At 38.9% G+C, this 22062-nt stretch overlaps 1 protein-coding gene across 4 annotated transcripts in view; it reads right to left on the bottom strand.

Moving 5' to 3' along the window:
- The window catches only part of LOC126297705 (protein unc-79 homolog), an 810295-nt gene that overhangs the window by 528322 nt on the left and 259911 nt on the right, over positions 1 to 22062 (bottom strand). For all 4 annotated transcript variants that reach the window (XM_049988834.1, XM_049988837.1, XM_049988836.1 and 1 more), the window contains exons 17-18: positions 16498 to 16615; positions 5023 to 5195 (exon numbers count right to left, since the gene is read on the bottom strand). In XM_049988834.1, coding sequence (XP_049844791.1) covers positions 5023 to 5195; positions 16498 to 16615 — 291 coding nt within the window. The remainder of the gene's footprint in view (positions 1 to 5022; positions 5196 to 16497; positions 16616 to 22062) is intronic.

Genomic DNA, 22062 nt, shown 5'->3' with positions numbered 1-22062 from the left:
CATAGTATCAGTATTGCCTCATGTGTTCCAACATTTCTACAGAATCCAAACTGATTCTCCCCGAGGTCACTTCTACCAGTTTTTCCATTTTTCTGTAAAGAATTTGTGTTATTGTTTGCAACTGTGACTTATTAAACCGATAGTTCAATAATTTTCAATGTGTCAATACCTGCTTTCATTGGGATTGGAATTATTACATTTTTCTTGAAGTCTGAGGGTATTTCGCCTGTCTCATACATCTGGTTCACCACATGAAACAGTTTTGTCATGACTGGCTCTTGCAAGGCTAACAGTAGTTCTACTGGAATGTTGTCTACTCCCATGGCCTTGTTTTAACTTAGGTCTTTCAGTGCTCTGTCAAATTATTCACGCAGCGTCATATCTCCCGTTTTATCTTCATCTATGTCCTCTTCCATTTCCATAATATTGCCCTCAAGTATATCAATCTTGTATAGACTCTCTATATACTACTTACACCTTTCTGCCTTTCCTGTCTTTGTGTAGGAGGGATTTTCCATCTGAGCTCTTGACATTCATAGAGGTGATTCTCTTTTCTCCAAAGGTCTCTTTAATTTTCCTGTAGGCAGTATCTATCTTACCCCAAATGATACATGCTTCTACATCCTTATATCTGTCCTCTAGCCATCCCTGCTTAGGCATTTTGCACTTCCTGTTGATCTCATTTTTAAGACGTTTGTATTCCTTTTCACCTGCTTCATTTACTGCATTTTTATATTTTCTTCTTTCATCAATTATGGGAAGAAGAGAGGATAAGGAAGTGGCAGGTAATAAAGAGTGAGACAGATGGCTCACAGCAGCACTTTTGTTTTTGAACAGCTCAGAATATATGACAAGGAGAATCAGATAAAACAAAATCATGCAAAAACCCAAACCTGTATCTCTATCTGAATTATAAGCAAGTGTGAAATAAATATATTCGTGCCATGGGAGATGGAGTACTTTAATCATTTATGTAAATTCAAATACTTCAGGTTTGGTGTGTCATTAAAATAAGTCCTCTCACAAAAGGCACCAGAAATAAACATCACATGAATCTAAAAATGCTACATTATCTCTCTGATGCTTTATTGAATAATTTGGAGGCTACATCTGAGGTAGATCTCGTCTCAGACAGGTAGTCATTTAAGCTGAATGAAATGTGGTGGATTCCAAGCAGGGTGCATATATGCAAGAGACCCAGAGGCATTCGAAGGTTTCAGACAGGTTATAGGATGGTAAAACAGAGATTTTGAAATGAGATTTGATTTATATGTTATTCAATAAGTTGATCACATATGCCACTTTAGATGTACAGTGGTAAGATATTGAGAGACAGGTTGTGAAAAGTGTGGTTTTTTTGGACAGAGAGAAGCAGAAATATACAAGGCAGCAAGAACCACAATGCAAGCTGCCATTTTTTACATGTGGAAACCACTGCATGAGATAAAAAAGTTACACCTGACAGAAGAAAACTAGAACTAATTGGGAATCACACAGTTTCCCAACTAAAGAGAGAAATACAAATCCAGCTTCCATTGAAAAGGTTTAAAAAAAGTGGTAAAAATAGAGATAGCTTTGTAGAGGTTGAACTGCAAAATGCCTCGTATCATGCAACCATGAAGTAATCAATATTGGATGATACAAAAATGATTCACTAGACTGGGGATCATTTTAGCTTAAAGTGCATTATAAATACATCAAAGTTTGTTATGTTGTTTTCCACCAACGAATGAATAAAGTAGCCATACTTCTTTTATGGTTTATTAAACACACAGCAGTCTAGATTTACAAACTCACATGATACTAATACTAAAAAAGATAGCATGTAGACATATTGTCTCTGTGCTCTTAGGGAAGTCCTCCAGACATAAACACATATATTTTAATATATTGACTGTATCTGTATTATACATCTGTGATGGCATAAAATAAGAAATTTAAAAATAAACTGCAGAACATTATCATGATCACAGAAAATAAAAAATAGATGAAAATATTTGTGGTACAGTGCTAAGCACAGGCTGTCACACAATCCACAGTGGTTTGTAAATTATGTACACACTTTTTTGGGTCACCAGTCTTCTGACAGCTTTGACATGGCCTCCCATGAATTCATCTCCTACACTGACCTCTCCATTTCAGAGTAGCACTTGGATCCTATTTCTCCAATTATTTGCTGGATGTATTCCAATCTCCGTCTTCCCTTAGAATTTTTACACTCTACAGTTTCCTTTAACCAAGGCAGTTACTACCTAATGCCTTAATAATCCACTCCCTTCTTGCTGTCAATGTTTTCCATTTGTTCCTTTCATTGCTGATTCTGTAGAGAACCTCCTCATTCCTTATCTTACCAGTCTACCTGATTTTCAACACTCTTCTGTAGCACTACATCTCAGATGCTTCTGTTCTCTTTGTTCTTCTGTGCACTATCTGATCAAAAGTATCCAGACACATTTTAGAGTACATTAAAATGGGGTGTGTCCACACTTCACCTTTATGACTTCTTGAATTCTGCTGGATCATTTTCAGCGAGGTGTCTGAATGTCTGTGGCGGAGTGAAAGCCCATTCCTCCTTAAGAACCCAAACCAGAGAAGGTACCAATACTAGATGCTGGGGTTTGCAGCAGAAGTTGACAGTCTATCCCAAAGATGTACCACTGAGTTCCGGACAGAACTCTGGGCAGGCCTTTCCATTTCAGGAATGTTATTGTCCACAAAACATTGCTTCATAGATGGTGTTTTGTGACACGGTGCATTGTCATGCTAATATAGTCACTTTCCTTGAAATTTACCCCTATTGTACACATTGCACAGTGTTGTAAAATGTGTTCATATCCTTCCACATTTAGTGTTTATTTAAGCACAATAACGTAGCCGCATACTAACCATGAAGAACACCCCCATAACATAACGCCAGTTTTCTGTGCTCCAATGATGGCACTACACACAATGGCACATTAAATTCCCAGCTATTTGCAAACCCACACCCTTTTATAGTATTGCCACAAGGTATAACATGATTTATCACTTCAAATCACTCATTTCCAGTCATCCACTGTCCAGTGTTGTTGGTTGTTACACCACCTAAAACGCTGCATAACATTGATTAGAGAAATGTGTGGTTTATGAAGAACTGCTCGACCATTGTATTCCATGTTTTTTAATTCCCCATGCACAGTCACTGCACTTGCTGAAATGCTGGTAGTACTTTGTAACTCATGACTCATCCCTTCCACTGATTTAAATGACCCTTTTACAGATACTCTCCCTATGTTCAGCAGGCCCTGTCCATCAATACATGCGGTCTGTCCATACTTTGGACATAAGATTTAAAGTAAATTTTAATGTTTTGACTCAAGTGCAACTTATTTTCCATAATATACAAAACACAGCTGAAAATAAATTGGAATAGGAAGGACTAAGGCCCAACTATCATTACTTCACATTATAAAAATTCCTCAAACAGTTTCAGGCATTTCATTATCATTCACAGTACAATGGTATGGTTATCAAAATATTTAACTTCCTGGCAAATTAAAGCTGTGTGCCAGACTGAGACTCAAACTCGGGACCTTTGTCTTTCATGGGCAAGTGCTCTACCAACTAAGCTACCCAAACATGTCTCATAACCCATCCTCACAGCTTTACATCCACAAATACCTCATCTCCTGCCTTACAAATTTCACAGAAGCTCTCCTGCTAGGAAGTTTCATATCAGTGCACACTCCACTGCAGTGTGAAAATTTATATCTGGAAACATACCTCATGCTGCAGCTAAGCCATGTTTCCACAATATCCTTTCTTCCAGAAGTACTAGGTTTGCAAGGTTTGCAGGAGAGCTTCTTTGAAGTTTGGAAGGTAGAAGATGAGGTATTGATGGAAGTAAAGCTGAGAGGGTGGGTTGTGAATCGTGCTTGGGTAGCTCTGTCAGCAGAGCACTTGCTCACAAAAAGCAAATGTCCCAAGTTGGAGTCATGGTCCAGTACACAGTTTTAATCTGCCAGGAAGCTTCATATCAGTGCACACTCCTTTGTAGAATGAAAATTTCATTCTGGAAACATCCCACAGGTTGTGTCTAAACCATGTTTCCACAATATCCTTTCTTCCAGGAGTCCTCATATTGCAAGGTTCATAGGAGACCTTCAGTGAAATCTACAAGATAGGAGATGAGGTACTGGCAGAAGTAAAGCTGTGAGGATGGGTCATGAGTCATACTTGAGTAGCTCAGTTGGTAGAGCACTTTCCCATGAGAGGTAAAGATCCCAAGTTTGAGTCATGGTACAGCATGCAGTTTTAATCTGCCTGGAAGATTCATATCAGTGCACACTCCATGGTAGAGTCAAAATTTCATTCTGGAATCAAAATATTGTTGTATGTACATTTGCATTCTGACACTAAAAATATATATTGAAAATCATTTTTGTACCAACAGCACTCAATTTTAAGAAATATGATTTTAAGTTCATTGTATGACAATTAAGTGAGGAAAATAAACAATTATTTTTGCCTATAATAACTGATACAGTGTTTATTGGCTTATGAAATTTTCTTCCTCACTACCAATTGCACTCAAATATGGTGATACATCCCTTCATAATGGCTGCGGAGGATTTAACTGGGCCAACACAAAATTTCATTATATCATTTTTAGAATGCAGGTTATTCACAATCATGAATGTATGTATAATTTTAGGACCCTCCTTCCATTCATGTTGTTTTCAATACATCATTTTTTATTTAGTGTGCATACTTCATAACTATCAAACAGATTTGTACCCTCTAAGGTTTTTCAGCATTATGCTGGATGAGATGACTCTGGCATCAAATTGTTGTGCTTTTGTCATTTTTTGTTTCTGCCTTATCATCTGCTACTTAGCAAACACAATTTATTCCTATCTTTATTATATCATAGTTTTATAATTAAGATCTGTGTAAATGCTTAATTGAATAAATTTACTTATTAAAAGTATTTACAGTGTGCAAATATCTGTTCAAAGTTTCACATTTTAATATAAGTGGTACCTGTAGCAGTTGATGTATAAACTGCAGCTGCTGTGGAAGTTCTTCAAGAGAAAAACGAAATTTCCCTACAGATGTGTGCCAGAAGTCTGATAGTTCTTCCTCTTTACCCGTGTCAATTGGCTCGTCATTTTCTCCAACCAATGTTGGCTTTGCAACCTGAACTGTGGCTGTGGCTGCGAAATAGAATTAAAAATTATAAAATTTAGGAACTACTGTACCCTAAAATCTGTTGTAAGTAGGCCTACATGTTATACTAATTTAAAAATATGAAAATGTTCTAATGTTCTGTCAGAAATAACAAAGAGTCATAGCTTACATTGACTACATACACACACACACACACACACACACACACACACACACACACACACACACACACAAAGGCATGCATATGCACATGCACCTGCCTCCCCCCCCCCCCCCCCCCCCACACACACACACACACATATGCACACATATGCGCGCGCCCACACACATACACATACACACATACGGTGTTGTCACAGAAGCAGGTGTGTGGGTGTGTGGGAAGGGGGGAGGGGGGGGGATGCACATGTATGCATGGGTTCATACTTAAAATCAAAAGCTGTAGCTTGGAATATAGTATAATATTTTGTGCTATTACATTTGTCTATGACTCAAGCACTAAATAATTGCATGTGAGTCGTTGCCTAAAATCATTTTCATTTATTAACTCCATCCTGAAATTTTCATTATCATAGTACCTATCTTCATGCCTCCCAATTAATTAATGAATCTACTGGTATTTAATCATTTACCATCTATGACAAATTTCAAAGAAAATCATGTGTTTACTATACTTCCATTTGCAACAAATTTTAAATTCATTACAAAGTTTTTCTTTGGAATTCAAGTGTAATAAGTACATACAAATCTTGTAAAAATTGTTTTTGACCTAGGTTAACAACAAAAAATGTTCTATACCTAAATGTTACAATTAACATTCCCCATGTCATCACTGGAAACTACACTGAAAGTTCTTTTATGGAGTGAAATCTGCAGGCACTAGTAGAGTCTGGAGTGTTTCCTTGACGAATGACCTCCTTTTATTGTTATCTAATTTGTCAGAAATGATCAAAAGCACAAGTGACCACATCAGGCAGGAATGAAGCATGGCAGACTTGCAGAGAGACATGCTTCAGCTTGGAAAATCTCCCATATATTTATTTTACTATTTAAATTTTTGTGTAAATTAGATAATAAAAATTTGATTGAGATTCTGATTCTGAAATTTAGGACAAAATGTGTCAGATAGGTAAGAATAGTTTCACTGTGCATGTGTCAAAATTTCTTGTGTCCCATAGTCCCACAGCATTGCACTGACATGCAAGAAACACATCAAATGAACTACTGATATGCTCAGAACTGATGGTCTCAACCTCTGGTGTGTACCCATGACAAATAAAAGAGAGATAAGTTTTATTTTTTTAATAATAACCAAATATATCTACATCTTCCTCCATAACTGTATTGCATTTCCAGTTTTGAGAAATTCTGATGATTTCATTGTTACAACTGGCATTACATTTTCATGTACAATATTATGTAATTCCATAACTCCCAAATTTAAGGGTATTGTAAGAAAACTAACATACATTGCACTTAATCAATATCTAACATTTACTCAGGTGAAAAATGGTAATACAAAAAAATAAACCTTAATGTTATTCAAACATTTTGTTGGTAAAAAGACCAGCAACTCAAATTTCATTATTATTTATTCAGGCTCCTGTCATAGTTGTGTAAAATTTCTTGGTTTTGATTAGTTTTGAATGTTAATGTTCATTCTCATGCCATTGCTTGGACCACATAAATGCAGACAATGATTTGAGAATGTAGTCACCATCAACAAACAGTGTGCAACTGTGATGTATACCTGCAGGGGAAAAAGAATTTAAGTTCAGCATGTCAATAAAATTTCTTTTTAGACACAATAATGTTTTGCATGTCTAGATTGTCACATTTCCCTGTGACAAACTAATGAAATTGTTCTTTGCAGAATTCTCAAAACCTCTAGGTCAACAAAAACATACAGATGTTATTGAAAGCTGCTACCTGCAAACTACAGAAACCTTGATAAAAATTTTGTAGAAAACTAAAACTGCCGTCCAAGAAAGACTGCAAGCAACAAGCAGTAAGCAACAATTGTGCCATAAACAGAAAAAATTATATCTTTTTCATTTCATGTCATTATTTATCACATAGAATAGGGTGAATGTTTTGGAGTTAGCACCAAATTAAGATATAAAATTATCAAAGTGAGAGTTGATGCATGTTAAGAGAAAAATTAGGACATGTTAAAATCTTCCATAGTTATACTGATGAAACCTACTTAATTACAACAGCATGCAATAGATGGCACCACTCACAGTGTACATCATTGTCAATTTTTCTGTAACAGTTCCTGCCTTCCTAATCTAGATAGTGTACACAGTGCACAAGTGGACCCAAAAATATTGTGAATGCTGATATTAAAACACATTATATAACTTGTCAAATATTACAGACTTGCTTGTATTCAATTCACTTGCACTTATTAAACACCGTTTCATAGTTTACTTTGTGGTTTAAGCCAGTATGCAAGGGTTGTTCAAAAAATTCCAGAACACTCATATTTTCACACCAATGGTGTGTTAAGTGAAATGCAGTTAGCATCCCTGCACATACCTGCATTTAATGCATAACTGACAATAGTTTCATTGCTGTATGTCTGTTAGTTATTCAGTGCTGTATTGAGTAGAATGTTGTGTCACAAAGTTTATGAATTTCAAGATGGCACAATTAAATGACCAATGAGTCAGGATTAAATTTTGCAGGAAACTGAAGAAAACATTTACAGAGACACACTAAATGATGCAGGAAGCCTACAGTGATCAGTACTTAAGCCCTACTCAGTGTTACGAATGGTTCACACAGTTTAAAAATGACCAGACAGAAATAAATATGAACCCCATTCAGAACGCTGTTCAACGTCTACCAATCATGGTCAACTCAGGAACATCAATGAAATTGTGCATGCCAGTGAAAGGTTGACTGTCTGAGAGGGCAGAAGAATGTAACATTTAAGTTATGAAATCATGACGCAGCATCCTGAAAGTCATCATTTTGCTGCCGAGTTCATCCCACCACTCCTGAGTCAAGGCCAAAACGACCTATGCCTCACAGTCTATGAAGAGCTATCAGATTGTGCTAATGAGAACAAGATGATCCTTAAGAGAATCATAACTGTTGCTGACTGAAAAATAGCTTGTCAAGTTCATCTGTCAAAGCCATGCTGATAGTTTTCTTAGACTTTGAAAGACTAGTTCATCCTGAATTCAATCCACTGGGACAAACTGTTAATCAATGATACTATCAGTATGTGTTGCAATGCCTGTAAGAAAATGTGAGAAGGAAGTAGCCTGAAATGTGGTAGGAAAATTCGTGGCTCTTGCATCACAATACTGCACCTGCACATTCATACCGGTTTGGTGTATGACTCTTGTACAAAAAATTCGCCATGCTGCCTCATCATCCATAACCCCCTGAACTGGCCATTGTGGCCTTTTCTTTTTTATTTCCAATGTTGAAAACCCAATTGAAAGGATGAAGATCTGCAGTGATAGATGAGACAAAAAAATTTGCAGATGGCACTTCATACAGTCCAGCAAGTGGCATACCAAGACTGCTTCTGGAAGTGGAAACAACATTGGGAGTGATGTATCAATTGTGAAGGAGGATATTTCAGACACGGCCATGCACAATAAGTAAAAGACATGCATAGAAAAAATTTGTGGACAAAGTTCTGGAATTTTTTGAACAGACTTCATATCTTAAACTTTCCGCAAGTTTCTGTGTGATGTAGTCATTCTTTCAGTCACATGGCCTGCTATCAGTCATGAAAATTCTTATAAGTATTAAAATGTGCCAACTCTTGAGAGCTCCATAAAGAATGTTTTTGCACTTCATGCATGACAGTTGTGGGACTAAACTATTAGCCACTAGGGGGCAACCAACAAGTATGGCTGTGTTAGCAGTATGAGAGGCTTCTGTCCCACAACAGAAGTTGTGGTATTCACTGTATGAGTCATGCGGTTGGTGAGACATTGAAGTATACAGGCATTTATTTATCTACACTCCTGGAAATGGAAAAAAGAACACATTGACACCGGTGTGTCAGACCCACCATACTTGCTCCGGACACTGTGAGAGGGCTGTACAAGCAATGATCACACACACGGCACAGCGGACACACCAGGAACCGCGGTGTTGGCCGTAGAATGGCGCTAGCTGCGCAGCATTTGTGCACCGCCGCCGTCAGTGTCAGCCAGTTTGCCGTGGCATACGGAGCTCCATCGCAGTCTTTAACACTGGTAGCATGCCGCGTCAGCGTGGACGTGAACCGTATGTGCAGTTGACGGACTTTGAGTGAGGGCGTATAGTGGGCATGCGGGAGGCCGGGTGGATGTACCGCCGAATTGCTCAACACGTGGGGCGTGAGGTCTCCACAGTACATCAATGTTGTCGCCAGTGGTCGGCAGAAGGTGCACGTGCCCGTCAACCTGGGACCGGACCGCAGCGACGCATGGATGCACGCCAAGACCGTAGGATCCTACGCAGTGCCGTAGGGGCCGCACCGCCACTTCCCAGCAAATTAGGGACACTGTTGCTCCTGGGGTATCGGCGAGGACCATTCGCAACCGTCTCCATGAAGCTGGGCTATGGTCCCGCACACCGTTAGGCCGTCTTCCGCTCACGCCCCAACATCGTGCAGCCCGCCTCCAGTGGTGTCGCGACAGGCGTGAATGGAGGGATGAATGAAGACGTGTCGTCTTCAGCGATGAGAGTCACTTCTGCCTTGGTGCCAATGATGGTCGTATGAGTGTTTGGCGCCGTGCAGGTGAGCGCCACAATCAGGACTGCATATGACCGAGGCACACAGGGCCAACACCCGGCATCATGGTGTGGGGAGCGATCTCCTACACTAGCTGTACACCTCTGGTGATCGTCGAGGGGACACTGAATAGTGCACGGTACATCCAAACCGTCATCGAACCCATCGTTCTACCATTCCTAGACCGGCAAGGGAACTTGCTGTTCCAACAGGACAATGCACGTCCGCATGTATCCCGTGCCACCCAATGTGCTCTAGAAGGTGTAAGTCAACTACCCTGGCCAGCAAGATCTCCGGATCTGTCCCCCATTGAGCATGTTTCGGACTGGATGAAGCGTCGTCTCACGCGGTCTCCATGTCCAGCAAGAACGCTGGTCCAACTGAGGCGCCAGGTGGAAATGGCATGGCAAGCCGTTCCACAGGACTACATCCAGCATCTCTACGATCGTCTCCATGGGAGAATAGCAGCCTGCATTGCTGCAAAAGGTGGATATACACTGTACTAGTGCCGACATTGTGCATGCTCTGTTGCCTGTGTCTATGTGCGTGTGGTTCTGTCAGTGTAATCATGTGATGTATCTGACCCCAGGAATGTGTCAATAAAGTTTCTCCTTCCTGGGACAATAAATTCGCAGTGTTCTTATTTCAATTTCCAGGAGTGTATTTATAGGTCAAGTTCTGTAGGACCAAATTGAGGAGCAAATCTCCAAGGTCATGGAACATGTCAGTACATGAACTTACAACATAAAAGTAATAACAGATAAAAATAAATGTTCATGAATCTGAAAAAAGTCAGTCTGTAAGTTTAAGTAAACGCTATCAGCAATACAATAAGAATCAGTTAAATTTTTCAAGGAACTCCTCGACAGAATAGAAGGAGCGACCCATGAGGAAACTCTTCAGTTTCGATTTGAAAGCGCATGGGTTACTGCTAAGATTTTTTAATTCAAGTGGCAGATTACTGAAAATGGAAGAGTTAAGGAAGTCTGATTGCAATGGGGGTTTGATATCTGCCAAGTATTAACTGAGTGAAAGCTGCTTATTCTTGGAAATAAACTAATATTGGTAACAGGAAATGACAATAAGTAATATACATATTGAGAGGCCAATAATGTCAAAATACCCAGACCCATGAACAGATCTCAACAAGAGGTTCGTGAACTCACACCACTTATTGCCCGAACCACCCGTTTCTGAGCCAATAATATCCTTCTAGAATGGGAGGAGCTACCCCAAAACATAACACCATATGACATAAGTGAATGAAAATAAGCAAAGTAGACTAATTTAAGTGTTGAAGTATCACTCACTTTTGATACCGTTTGAATAGTGAAATTGACAGTATTAAGTCTTTGAACAAGATCCTGAATGTGGGCTTCCCACGATAGCTTACTATGTATCTGAACACCTAGAAATTTGAATTGTTCAGTTTCACTAATCATATGCCAATTATGTGAGATTAAAACATCAGGTTTCGTTGAACTGTGTGTTAGAAACTGTAAAAACTGATTCTTATTGTGATTTAACGTTAGTTTATTTTCTGCAAGCCATGAACTGAGGTCATGTACTGCACTACTTGAAACCGAGTCAATGTTGCACACAACATCCTTTACTACCAAGGTAGTGTCATCAGCAAACAGAAATATTTTAGAGTTAGCCATAATACTAGAGGGCATATCATTTATGTAAATAAGGAACGAGAGCGGCCCCAAAACTGATCCCTAAGGCACCCCCCACTTGAGAGTACCCCACTCAGATCCCACATCACAGCCGTTATCAACATTGTGAATAATGACTTTTTGCTGCCTGTTGCTAAAGTAAGAGGTGAACCAATTGTGAGCTACTCCCCTTATTCCGTAATGGTCCAACTTCTGGAGCAATATTGTGAGGTCAACACAGTCAAATGCCTTTGTTAAATCAAAAAATACGCCAAGCGTTCGAAACTTTTTGTTTAGCCTATCCAGTATGTGTGTGTGCGTGCATGTGTGTGTGTGGTGTTTGGTAAAAAGAAAAAAAAGAAAAAAAAAGGAGAGAGAGGGAGAGAGAGATTTGACATATACAACCTCAAACTGCTGGGTGCATGTGGGGAGGAGGGGAAGGGAGCCAACATGTAAATTAAAAAATCATTTGAATGGTTAGTATGTTGCCATATTTTTTGCTAACAAAGCATTCTGCAATTGCAATAGTGACTTGTTCCACACTACAGTGACAGGTTGCAATTATGGCTGATGAAACATATGATAAAATAACAGGTGACAGCTGCATTTGACTTCGTTCTCACTCCATTAGGTGTCTCCTGTTTGAATGGCCTGGCTGTCTGAATATGTGACCACAGTTCAGCCACCTCCACAGTTTCATGGTGTTTGAACTTGAGCCTAAATAAAATGTGAAATTTATGCTAGAGTCCTGAAACATATGCCTCAAATCTGGAAGGCAGTGATGCTAAATAGTGTTTTGGAAAGATTTTTGCTAGTGACTAAACAGAACGGAAGTCATGTTGGTTATATGTACCCTTGCAGGTGCTCTGCTCTCCTATCTTTCTGTTCCACTATGAGCCATCCGAAGGCACATGTCTTTACAATATGCCAGAATCTGAGTTCTGAAGCATAACTAGTTTCAGTGAAAGAAAATCAAATAAACACCAGTATCACGTTTAAGAGATTTCTCACTTGATTTCAGGAGCTATTAGACTAAAGTTTGTAACTGCAGTGGATAAATGTCTCCAACATTCCGCTCACCATGCATCAGTAGAACACAACAGTGAAAGATAGGACAATTAAATAAGAGCACATATGATGTCTGCCAGTGTCAAGCCTGTAGGAGTGAATACCTGTTCATGTGCAGCAGATATGTGGACAAGTACATATTTTTTATAAAAAAAAAAGGAAAAAAACCTGCTGCTGCATATTGATAAATTTACACTTTGTTGACACTGACTGGATACTGAGAAGTATGATGCTGATGACTACTCACTTCTTTTAGAAGACAGTAACTGGAAAATTGATTAAGAATTGCACTGTTGAAATGTCATTTAATTTAGGAATTTTTGAGACAGCTTTCTGACAGTCAGGTGTTTAATTTCTTAAGTTGCAACATACATGCCAGTGCTGGCAGATTTTAGCATATAAATTTAAATTAATGGAATAGATGCTGTTACAAAAAATGGCAATGTGAGATTTCATTCTGAGATCAACAATCAGTATAAAGAACGTTGGTTACTTCATTTATCTGTGACACTAATTGTTTCCAATTTTTTGTTGTTGTTTACACAAGCATTTTTTCTCCTATCAGTCACAAAGAGGTGGTGATCAGACTGTAGTCAATGAGTATATGTGTATATAATTAAATTGATCTCAGTACAGTTCTGTTGGCTGGTGGAAAATTAGAAGCAGCACCATGTTATAAATGCTGAATTAACATTGCCACAACAAAACAGCTGCAAATGCACCAGAGCGGCTGGTCGCTGCCCTGTCCCTGATGGCTCATTCAATGCCAATGATCTTGCTCCAGGCATTGAGGACACCACGCCTGAGAGTGGCTCATTTGAGTGAACACCTGCTGCCTCCCCCCCCCCCCCCCAATCCCCTTTGAAGATACAGACTTCAACTCTGTGATCCACTGCTCCTGAACATCACCCCTTCACTTTCCAGTTGCCACAATCATTTCCTCTTACCTACACCCTTCTGCTTGGAATAATGGCAAGTATTTCTGTGGCCATACAAATGGCTCTTTGTGTGTCTATGTATATGCAACTAAGAGAGGCAGTTTAAAAAAAAGTGAATTCTTAAAAGCTAGTACAATTTTCTGAACGTTTATGTGTATCTAAAAGTATCTACTCATGACAGGCCTAATACTCTTGCATGTGTCATATTCTGGATTTAATGATAGCAGGCAGTATGACAAAGACAAGAGGCACACCAGATTAAGAGTTTTTGAAACTTTCCTTCAAACTTTGTGTAACCTAATAAAAATGCAAAGGATTGTCAGAAATTAATATCTGCATGAAGATTGTGTGTTGAGACAGCAAAGTTGGGAGATAATTGTGAGTAGTAGAAATCATCTTTAAGACAGAAGTGTGTATGAAAATGTTATATATTATCATGCAGCGTAATGAAAGAATGTAAAGGCAGCAATTTAGGGCTTTTGTATAATAAATAAAAATTTAGACATACACACCTAATAAGCTGCATACATGTTGTCAAATGTAGTATTACATAGAAATAGTATTTTTCAGATGTGATTAACTGGATCAAAGCACACTTAATTTTTAATTTACACACACTGAAAAAGTTTTGCATTACCCCAGTTTGCAGAACTCCTGAAGACAGATATTGACTGTGGATATTGTATCACAGCCACAGTCCCTTTGACTGTTCAGAGATGTCACTTAACCAACCCAAAGATGTAAATAACCACGTATGAGCAGCGCCTATTAGACAGAAGGGGGTCCAACAGCTGATCATTTCCAGTCATTCCACCAGGGAGGAGGTACACAGCTCGTGTTTTCTGTAGTTCACCATGTGTAGATGGTCAGTACCACTGTTTGATCACATCTGCATTGTTACTTTGTGCCGGGAAAGTCTCTCGACAAGGGAAGTGTCCAGGCATCTCTTGTTTGTACATGTAGGAGATACAGAGAGAGACAGGAACTGTTGATGACATGCCTTGCTCAGGCCCTCAAGGGCTACTACTGCAGTGGATGACCACTACCTACAAATTATGGCTTGGAGGAACCCTGACAGCAATGCCACCATGTTGAATAATGCTTTTTGTGCAGCCACAGGATCTCGCATTATGACTCAAACTGTGTGTAATAGGCTGCATGCTGTGCAGCTTCACTCCTGGAGTCTACGGCGAGGTTCAACTTTGCAATCACAACACCATGCAGAGTGGTATAGATGGGCCCAACAACACGCTGAATGGACCATTCAGGATTGGCATCACATTCTCTTCACCGATGAGCGTCGCATATGCCTTCAACCAGGCAATCGTCAGAGACATGTTTGGAAGCAACCCAGTCAGGCTGAATCCCTTAGACTCACTGTCCAGCGAGTGCAGCAAGGTGGAGGTTCCTGATGTTTTGGGGTGTCATTATGTGGGGCCAACGTACAGTGCTAGTGGTCATGGAGGGCACTGTAATGGCTGTATGATACATGAATGCCATCCTCTGACTGACAGTGCAACCATATCAGCGGCATTTTGGCAAGGCATTTGTCTTCATGGATGACAATTTGTGTCCCCATCGTGCACATCTTGCAAATGACTTCCTTCAGGATAACGATATCACTTGACTAGAATGGCCAACATGTTCTCCAGACCGGAACCCTATCAAATATGCCTGGGATAGATTGAAAAGGTCTGTTTATGGATGATGTGACCCACCAACCACTCTGAGGGAACCACATTGAATCACTGTTGAGCAATGGAACAGTCTGGACCAACAGTGCCTTGATGAACTTGTGGATAGTATGCCATGGCGAATACAGGCCTGTGTCAATGCAAGAGGACATGCTACTGGGTATTACAGGTACTGGTGTGTACAGCAGTTTGAACCACCACCTCTGAAGGTGTCACTGTATGGTGGTACAACACGCAATGTATGGTTTTAATGAGCAACAAAAAGGACAGAAATGATGTTTATGTTGATCTCTATTCCAGTTTTCTCTACAGGTTTCAGAACTCTTGGAATGTGATGTGTGTATTATAACAACATGAAGACTTGCTTACACCTGACAGGCTGCTTTATAGAAAAGAGACTGCAGAATAAGCTCAGACAGTACTCTGATTCAAGCACTTTCTTTTGAGGTTAGGATTTTACCCACACTACAGTGAATACACATTTCAGATTGCTGAATAGTAACAAGCGTTATAATACACATAAGCTTTTAGGCTTTTTTCAGATACATTTGAATATTGTTTGTTAGTTCTCTGTTTCAAATACTCAACAGGCAAACAATTTAAGATTGTACAACTTACATTTAACATAACACATACACAGGATAAAACATCAACACACATACACACAGTATTTCAAATACAGAAATGTAGAAGAATCAGGCTAAGGACAGCTTTATTAACTAACACAAAAATGTCATTTCACCAGGCACAAATTCCACTCTAGTCTTTAAAATGCTGTGCCTTACATAATGAAAGAGTCTATGTATATTAGGTAGGTATCAATAACCTTGAAAGAGATACAGACAGCACAGTCAGTCATGTGTGGAAGCCAGAGCTTGATACTGAGAGACTAGAGATGAATATGTGTCACATTGTCCAATGCGATGAGAACAGTCCTCCTGCAGATGACAGGTCATCATTGGCACTTATGTAATTTTTGGTTTTAGTTGGCACCACTACGTTATTTATATCTATGGAATTCTGTTACTTCTTTGACAGTCAGTTCTTTGCTGATGAAGACAATGGTGGATATTATCAAAACACAGGAATTTTATACAGGTTTCACATGACAGATTCATCAAGAATATTTTATTCAGCAGAGGTTACCTCATAATACATAGAAGTCTAGAAATACATGGAACATTTATCATAATATCAAGCACTGAAGAACATTAAAAGCTTACCAACGTCTGTATCAGTGAGAGTAACAGCTCTGGCTACAGCAGCCACTACCCTCTCTGTCGGTATTATTGGTGCCAGGTCAAGCTGTTCTGTAACAGTCTCAACTGTAGCTGTCATTATCTGCAAGTGATATAAATTGGAAGTATCATAAGCATGGAAAATTGTGATTCTTTTCATTGCATGTCTTAAATCTGTGGAAAGTGTGACAGTTCTACTACATTATAAGATTCTATTTATGCAGTTGCTTCACCGTAAAGAACTGTAAAATTCAGCACTGCTACATGCATTATATTTTCAGGTTTAATGTTTTACTTTCATTAACACACAAAAGGAATAGCCAGTAACAGTGACAAGAAACTCAGAAGCCATCTATTTACATGTGTACAAGCAAGGATGCCAGTGAGTCTAGATAAGAGTGATATTCTGTTTCCATAAAAGTGAAACTGACGCTGTTGATGACTGTTAATGTCACACTGAAAGTACATATTAATGAATTTCAGCAGATGTTAACTGCACTTCATTGTAAAATCTGAATAACATCCTCCATCAGCAAATTTGTTATGCTTGAAAACCTTTAAAAAAAAGTCTAGAATTTCCATTTTAATTGCATGACACAACTTCATGGAACTTAGCCATAGGGTTTGTGCAGTGTTACTCTGTTAACATTATATTTGTCTCTTCAAAAGATTTCCTGCAATATTTAATTACAGAATTTCATGAATTATTACACTGAGATTACATTGTATTTACTGTATTCAGCAGGATTGTTGACAAGAAGTACTTGTGTAACAGAAATTCTTGTATTCATCAAAAACTGCAAGGCAGAGGAAAGGTATAGATTATGAGACACATCCAAAATAACTGTTCAGGAAAGTCTGACATTATCTGTAACAAGTGTTCCAGTGGGCTCTCAGATCAGTTACAACACATCAGTGACAACTATCTTATTTTCAAGAAAAAACTTAAATGTATATTTTCACACACTCCAGGAGAGCTTCAAAATTGTTAAACTCTCTAAATATAACTAAAATTCAGTGAAATAAATGAGACAAGAAAAAGATGTAGCACCTTTCATTAAAAATTAAAAAAAAGCAATGTAGCTTTAGCTGCACTGAGTACAAGTTATTTGTGGCATGAGAAATCAATGGTCTTCAAAATTTTCACTGTGAGAATCCTAATTAAAACTATTCCTTTTTGGCATAATTGATACAAGGTGCCACACAATGTGTTGACTACAGAATCTACTACAAAAATTTTAACCTTCCTCTCATTTTTTAACATGAGTGCTGCTTTCTGAATTTTATTTCCATGCAAATGAGGTCATTTGGGTGACAGAAAACTGACTTATAATTTTATGATGCGTAAATAAAATATTTCACACAGAATTGGACAGTGCTCTCTCAGGCATGTGAGGATAACCAAGGAACCGTTTGAAGGACATATTGTAGCTCTGCATTGTTAAGTTAACATTAACAGCTAGAATAATTTGAGTCCCTTGAAACATGCAGAATACACAGAATATACAGTACTTAATGTTTAGTTGTATTTAAAAACTGATAATAATAAGTGCTTTTGGACAAAGCAAAGTTCATACCAAAATGATTCCATCAACATTAATTACCAAGTGAGTGTTAAGACTTACAGTTAGGTCTTTCAGGTGAGTCTGACAGCAGAAGTACCTATTGGTTATAATTAAAGTGCAGTTACTGACAGAGGTCCAGTATGGGTTGTAATTATTGTATGGCTGTATAACTTGATAGATATACTAATGTATTAATATGGCACTGATTTACACTGGAGAAAAACAATATTTACAATTGTGGCTACCAGGTGCAAATCTGACTCTGTGCACTGTTTGTATGACATTACTGTTATTTGACAAGCCATAACATGAGTGAATTGTATGGCTATCAAGAAGAGTGACCATGTGCTGTTATTGAAACTATTTTATGTGAATGGTAGCAATTACAGTGCTGGATTGAGTAAGAGTCGCTGACTGAAAGGTCTGAGGAGAGGCCCAGTGTCATCAAATGGTTTAAAGGAGATAATAGTGAAACCCTAAAACATGTGTGAGTTTCGTGGAGGTGTGTAGCGTACTGTATATGCAACTAAATGAAGGCACTATGTTTATTGCCATATGCATTTCGCTTATTTGGGAAGTATCATCAGTGACCTGAAATACATGTTTCTTTTTATACATACACTAAACATATTATGTGATAGATATAATGTGCTGCCACATTACATTTTGTAATGTTTTACTCTTGCTTTTGAGGTTAGAAGCAACTTTTGTAGCACAAGTTCTGTATTTTGTGTTACAAAAGTTGCTTATTGTGGGATTTTTGCCTTGCAACAAAAGGTTGATAAAATGAAATTATTTTATGTTATGAAAGAGACAAAACTTTCTGTCATGTTGTTGTAAAAGACTTCTCTAAAAGTTGCCAGACCACATGGTTCAGAAAGCTATAGATGATGAAATTGTTGGCAATGAAAATATTACACTCATTCAGTATCAGGAAGTTAACATTCAATTATAACGATACCCTTATAACTACAATAAGGTAGAAAGACTATATAATAGCACCAGCTGCCATGCAATAAGCAAGGTAGAAAGACTATACACACACAAGATACACATAGGCTCAAAATGGTTAACATTAAAATTAATTTGTTAAAATCACTTTCAGATGTTCCTCAACCAATGTAAATTAAGGAATAATATATTCAACCAACTGAAATTTCACAGCAAATAGGAATAATTGATGTTTTAGAAAGAATGTTGAAGATTTCTTTGTACAAATATACAATGCCACACACACACACACACACACACACACACACACACACACACACACACATATGCACGTATGCACAATGCTGCATTTCAGCAGGTTGACGAGGTTGTGGTGGGGAATTTTGTCAGGTGGATTGGGTAGGAGGAGAGACTGGCAGGAGGCAGGGAGAGGGGTTGAGGGTGGGTGGCCAGCATCTCAGTTGGAGGCAACTGATTTGTCGGCTGTGAATGCAGGGGGGAGGCGAGGGCAGGTGTACCGGCTAGGCATTTAATGCACTGTTGTCAGAGACAGTGGGAAGCACAACATGCTGAAGATGACATTGAGACATGAATTTGGGAGAGGGTGACAGGATGAAGGAAGGTGAAACTGTTGGGTGGAGGGTGTGGGGACATAAGATTGCTGGAGACTGAGGTCAAGATGATTATGGGAATGAAGGATGTATTGCAAGGATAACTCCCATCTGTGTAGTTCAGAAGAGCTGGTGGTCGAGGAAAGGATCCAGATGGCCTGGACTGTGAAGTATCCATCGAAATTGAGCACATTACACTCTGTTGCATGTTGTGCCACTGGGTGGTTAACATTGTTCTTGGCAATAGTTTGTTAGTGGAAATTCATCCAGGTGGACAGCTGGTTCATAGTAATACTGACATAAAAAGCTGTGCAGTGTTTGCAGCAGAGTTGGTATATGTCACAGCTCCTTTCACAAGTGGCCCAGCCTCTGATGGGGTAGGATATGCCTGTGACAGGACTCAAGTAGGAAGTTCTGGGTGGGTGGATTTGGTAGGTCTTTCACTTTGGTCTTCCACAGGGATATGATCCCTGTGTCAAGGGACTGGGAATGGGAGGGCATAGGGATTGACTTAGATATTGTGCAGGTCGGAGGGTGGGAAGGATCTTGGGTAGGGTTTCGCTCATTTCAGCACATTATGAAAAATAATCAAAGCCAAGACAAAGGATATGGTTCAGCTGTTACAGTCCAGAATGGTGTTCGGTGATGTGGGGTTTGCTCCTTTGTAGCTGATTCTGTGGGATTGTGGTTGGAGGATTGGCAGCATGTGATGATATGGCACAGGAAATCTGTTTGTGCACTATACTGTGTGTGTGTGTGTGTGTGTGTGTGTGTGAATTCTGCATGCACTTGTACTCCTGCTCAAAAAAGCATTAATCAAAAAGCTGGCAAATTTTCTTTCTGTTTGTGTGTGCATGTTGACATCCCAATGCTTCTGCTTTTCAGTGAGTGGTCTCCTTTAATCCAAAAGTAAAGCTGCTTCCTCCTAGTTTACACTTTTACCGAAAAACCCCCTTCTTTCCTAGGTAACATATCTAGCATACTACTGCTCACTGATTTGTTTATCATGATTATCCACTAGCCAGTACTATTAACACAGAAATCATATGTATGCACCTATGTCTTTGGGGGAGAAAAAAATCTTAAATTTTAATGTGATCACAAAAAGATGAATTAAACAACAACTTCTACAATGTGCCTACTAAACACTTGAAATGTACCTATGTCAGCTTGAAAACCCCTACATTAGCGAAAAACTTTATAATAAAGAGATAAATGTCAGCTTACAATGGCCTAACAGTTCCTATACAGCATCCTTAAATACCAGTTGCAGTATCACTGAGAAAAATAAAACTTTGTAACAAATAAATAAAGAATAAATTTCGTCATGTGCCATACTCTTTTGATCCCAGACATTGTGATTAAGTGGTGTTTACACAAGGAAAGATACATTCCATCCTTCTCTCAGCACACCCTCTCTTTTGGATCTGCCATTAATAACATTTACATTGCTCTTCTTAATGCCACACTCCTCTAAATTATTTTTTTCTGCTATGTCTGTAACTTTCATTATTCCCTTTTCTTCCTTGGTCATGAAGCCATAATGAGTAGATATTAATACAGTGCTATTCAAATAGAAATCCAAAGACCTTGCAGCAGTGGTAACACCAGTTCTCATCAGACTCATCAGATCACCAAAGTTAAGCACTGTCAAACTCACTAGCAGCTCTGGTCTCATAAACTGACATACGGCCATGAGACCGGTGTGCAAACCACATGCCCTGCTATATCTGCATCCAGTGACGCCTGTGGGCTGAGGATGACATGGTGGCTGGTCAGTACCATTCAGCCTTCATGACCTCTTCAGGTGGAGTTGTTTTTTTTTTTTTAATTGAAAAAGAAGGAACAGATTTCAAACATTTATTGCTTCCAAACTACAAAATATACAACCACAATTCCAACATTCCTGGAAATAGAGAAGTTCAAATTTTTATGAATTCAATGTGAGCACCATGTGTTATATGACAAATGTCAAAACAGTGGCTCAGTTCCCACCACATGTGAAGCAACTGGTCCCTCGTTATCAAATTCACAGCTTCAACAATGTGTTGTCACAGACTTTCAAGAGTGTCAGGCATTGGAAGAGGAGGAGCAGAAGATGAACTTCATTGCCAGTGGTCTCCCAGGTCACCAGACCTCACACCTTGCAAGTTTTATGTTAACTCCATATCAATACTGTCAGCAAAAACATACAAAGTATTACCACAGACACATTGAAGGCAGTTGACTTACTGGTACTCGACAAGACAACAGAATATTTCACAAACTGTAGAGACGGCCTTAAATTCCCAGATTACCTACTACATGCTAAGGAATTGGCAACCCAAGAACTCGATACAGAAAACCTGACTGTCTTAGTGAGAGATTTCAACAGCTTAAAAGTCACTGGGAGCTTTCTTATTTTTTGTACAAAATTAGTAAAT

The sequence above is a fragment of the Schistocerca gregaria genome, chromosome X (assembly GCF_023897955.1).
Source record: "Schistocerca gregaria isolate iqSchGreg1 chromosome X, iqSchGreg1.2, whole genome shotgun sequence".
Taxonomy (NCBI): domain Eukaryota; kingdom Metazoa; phylum Arthropoda; class Insecta; order Orthoptera; family Acrididae; genus Schistocerca; species Schistocerca gregaria.
The sequence above is the reverse complement of the archived record's forward strand: the minus strand, read 5'-3'. Positions and strand labels throughout refer to the sequence as shown.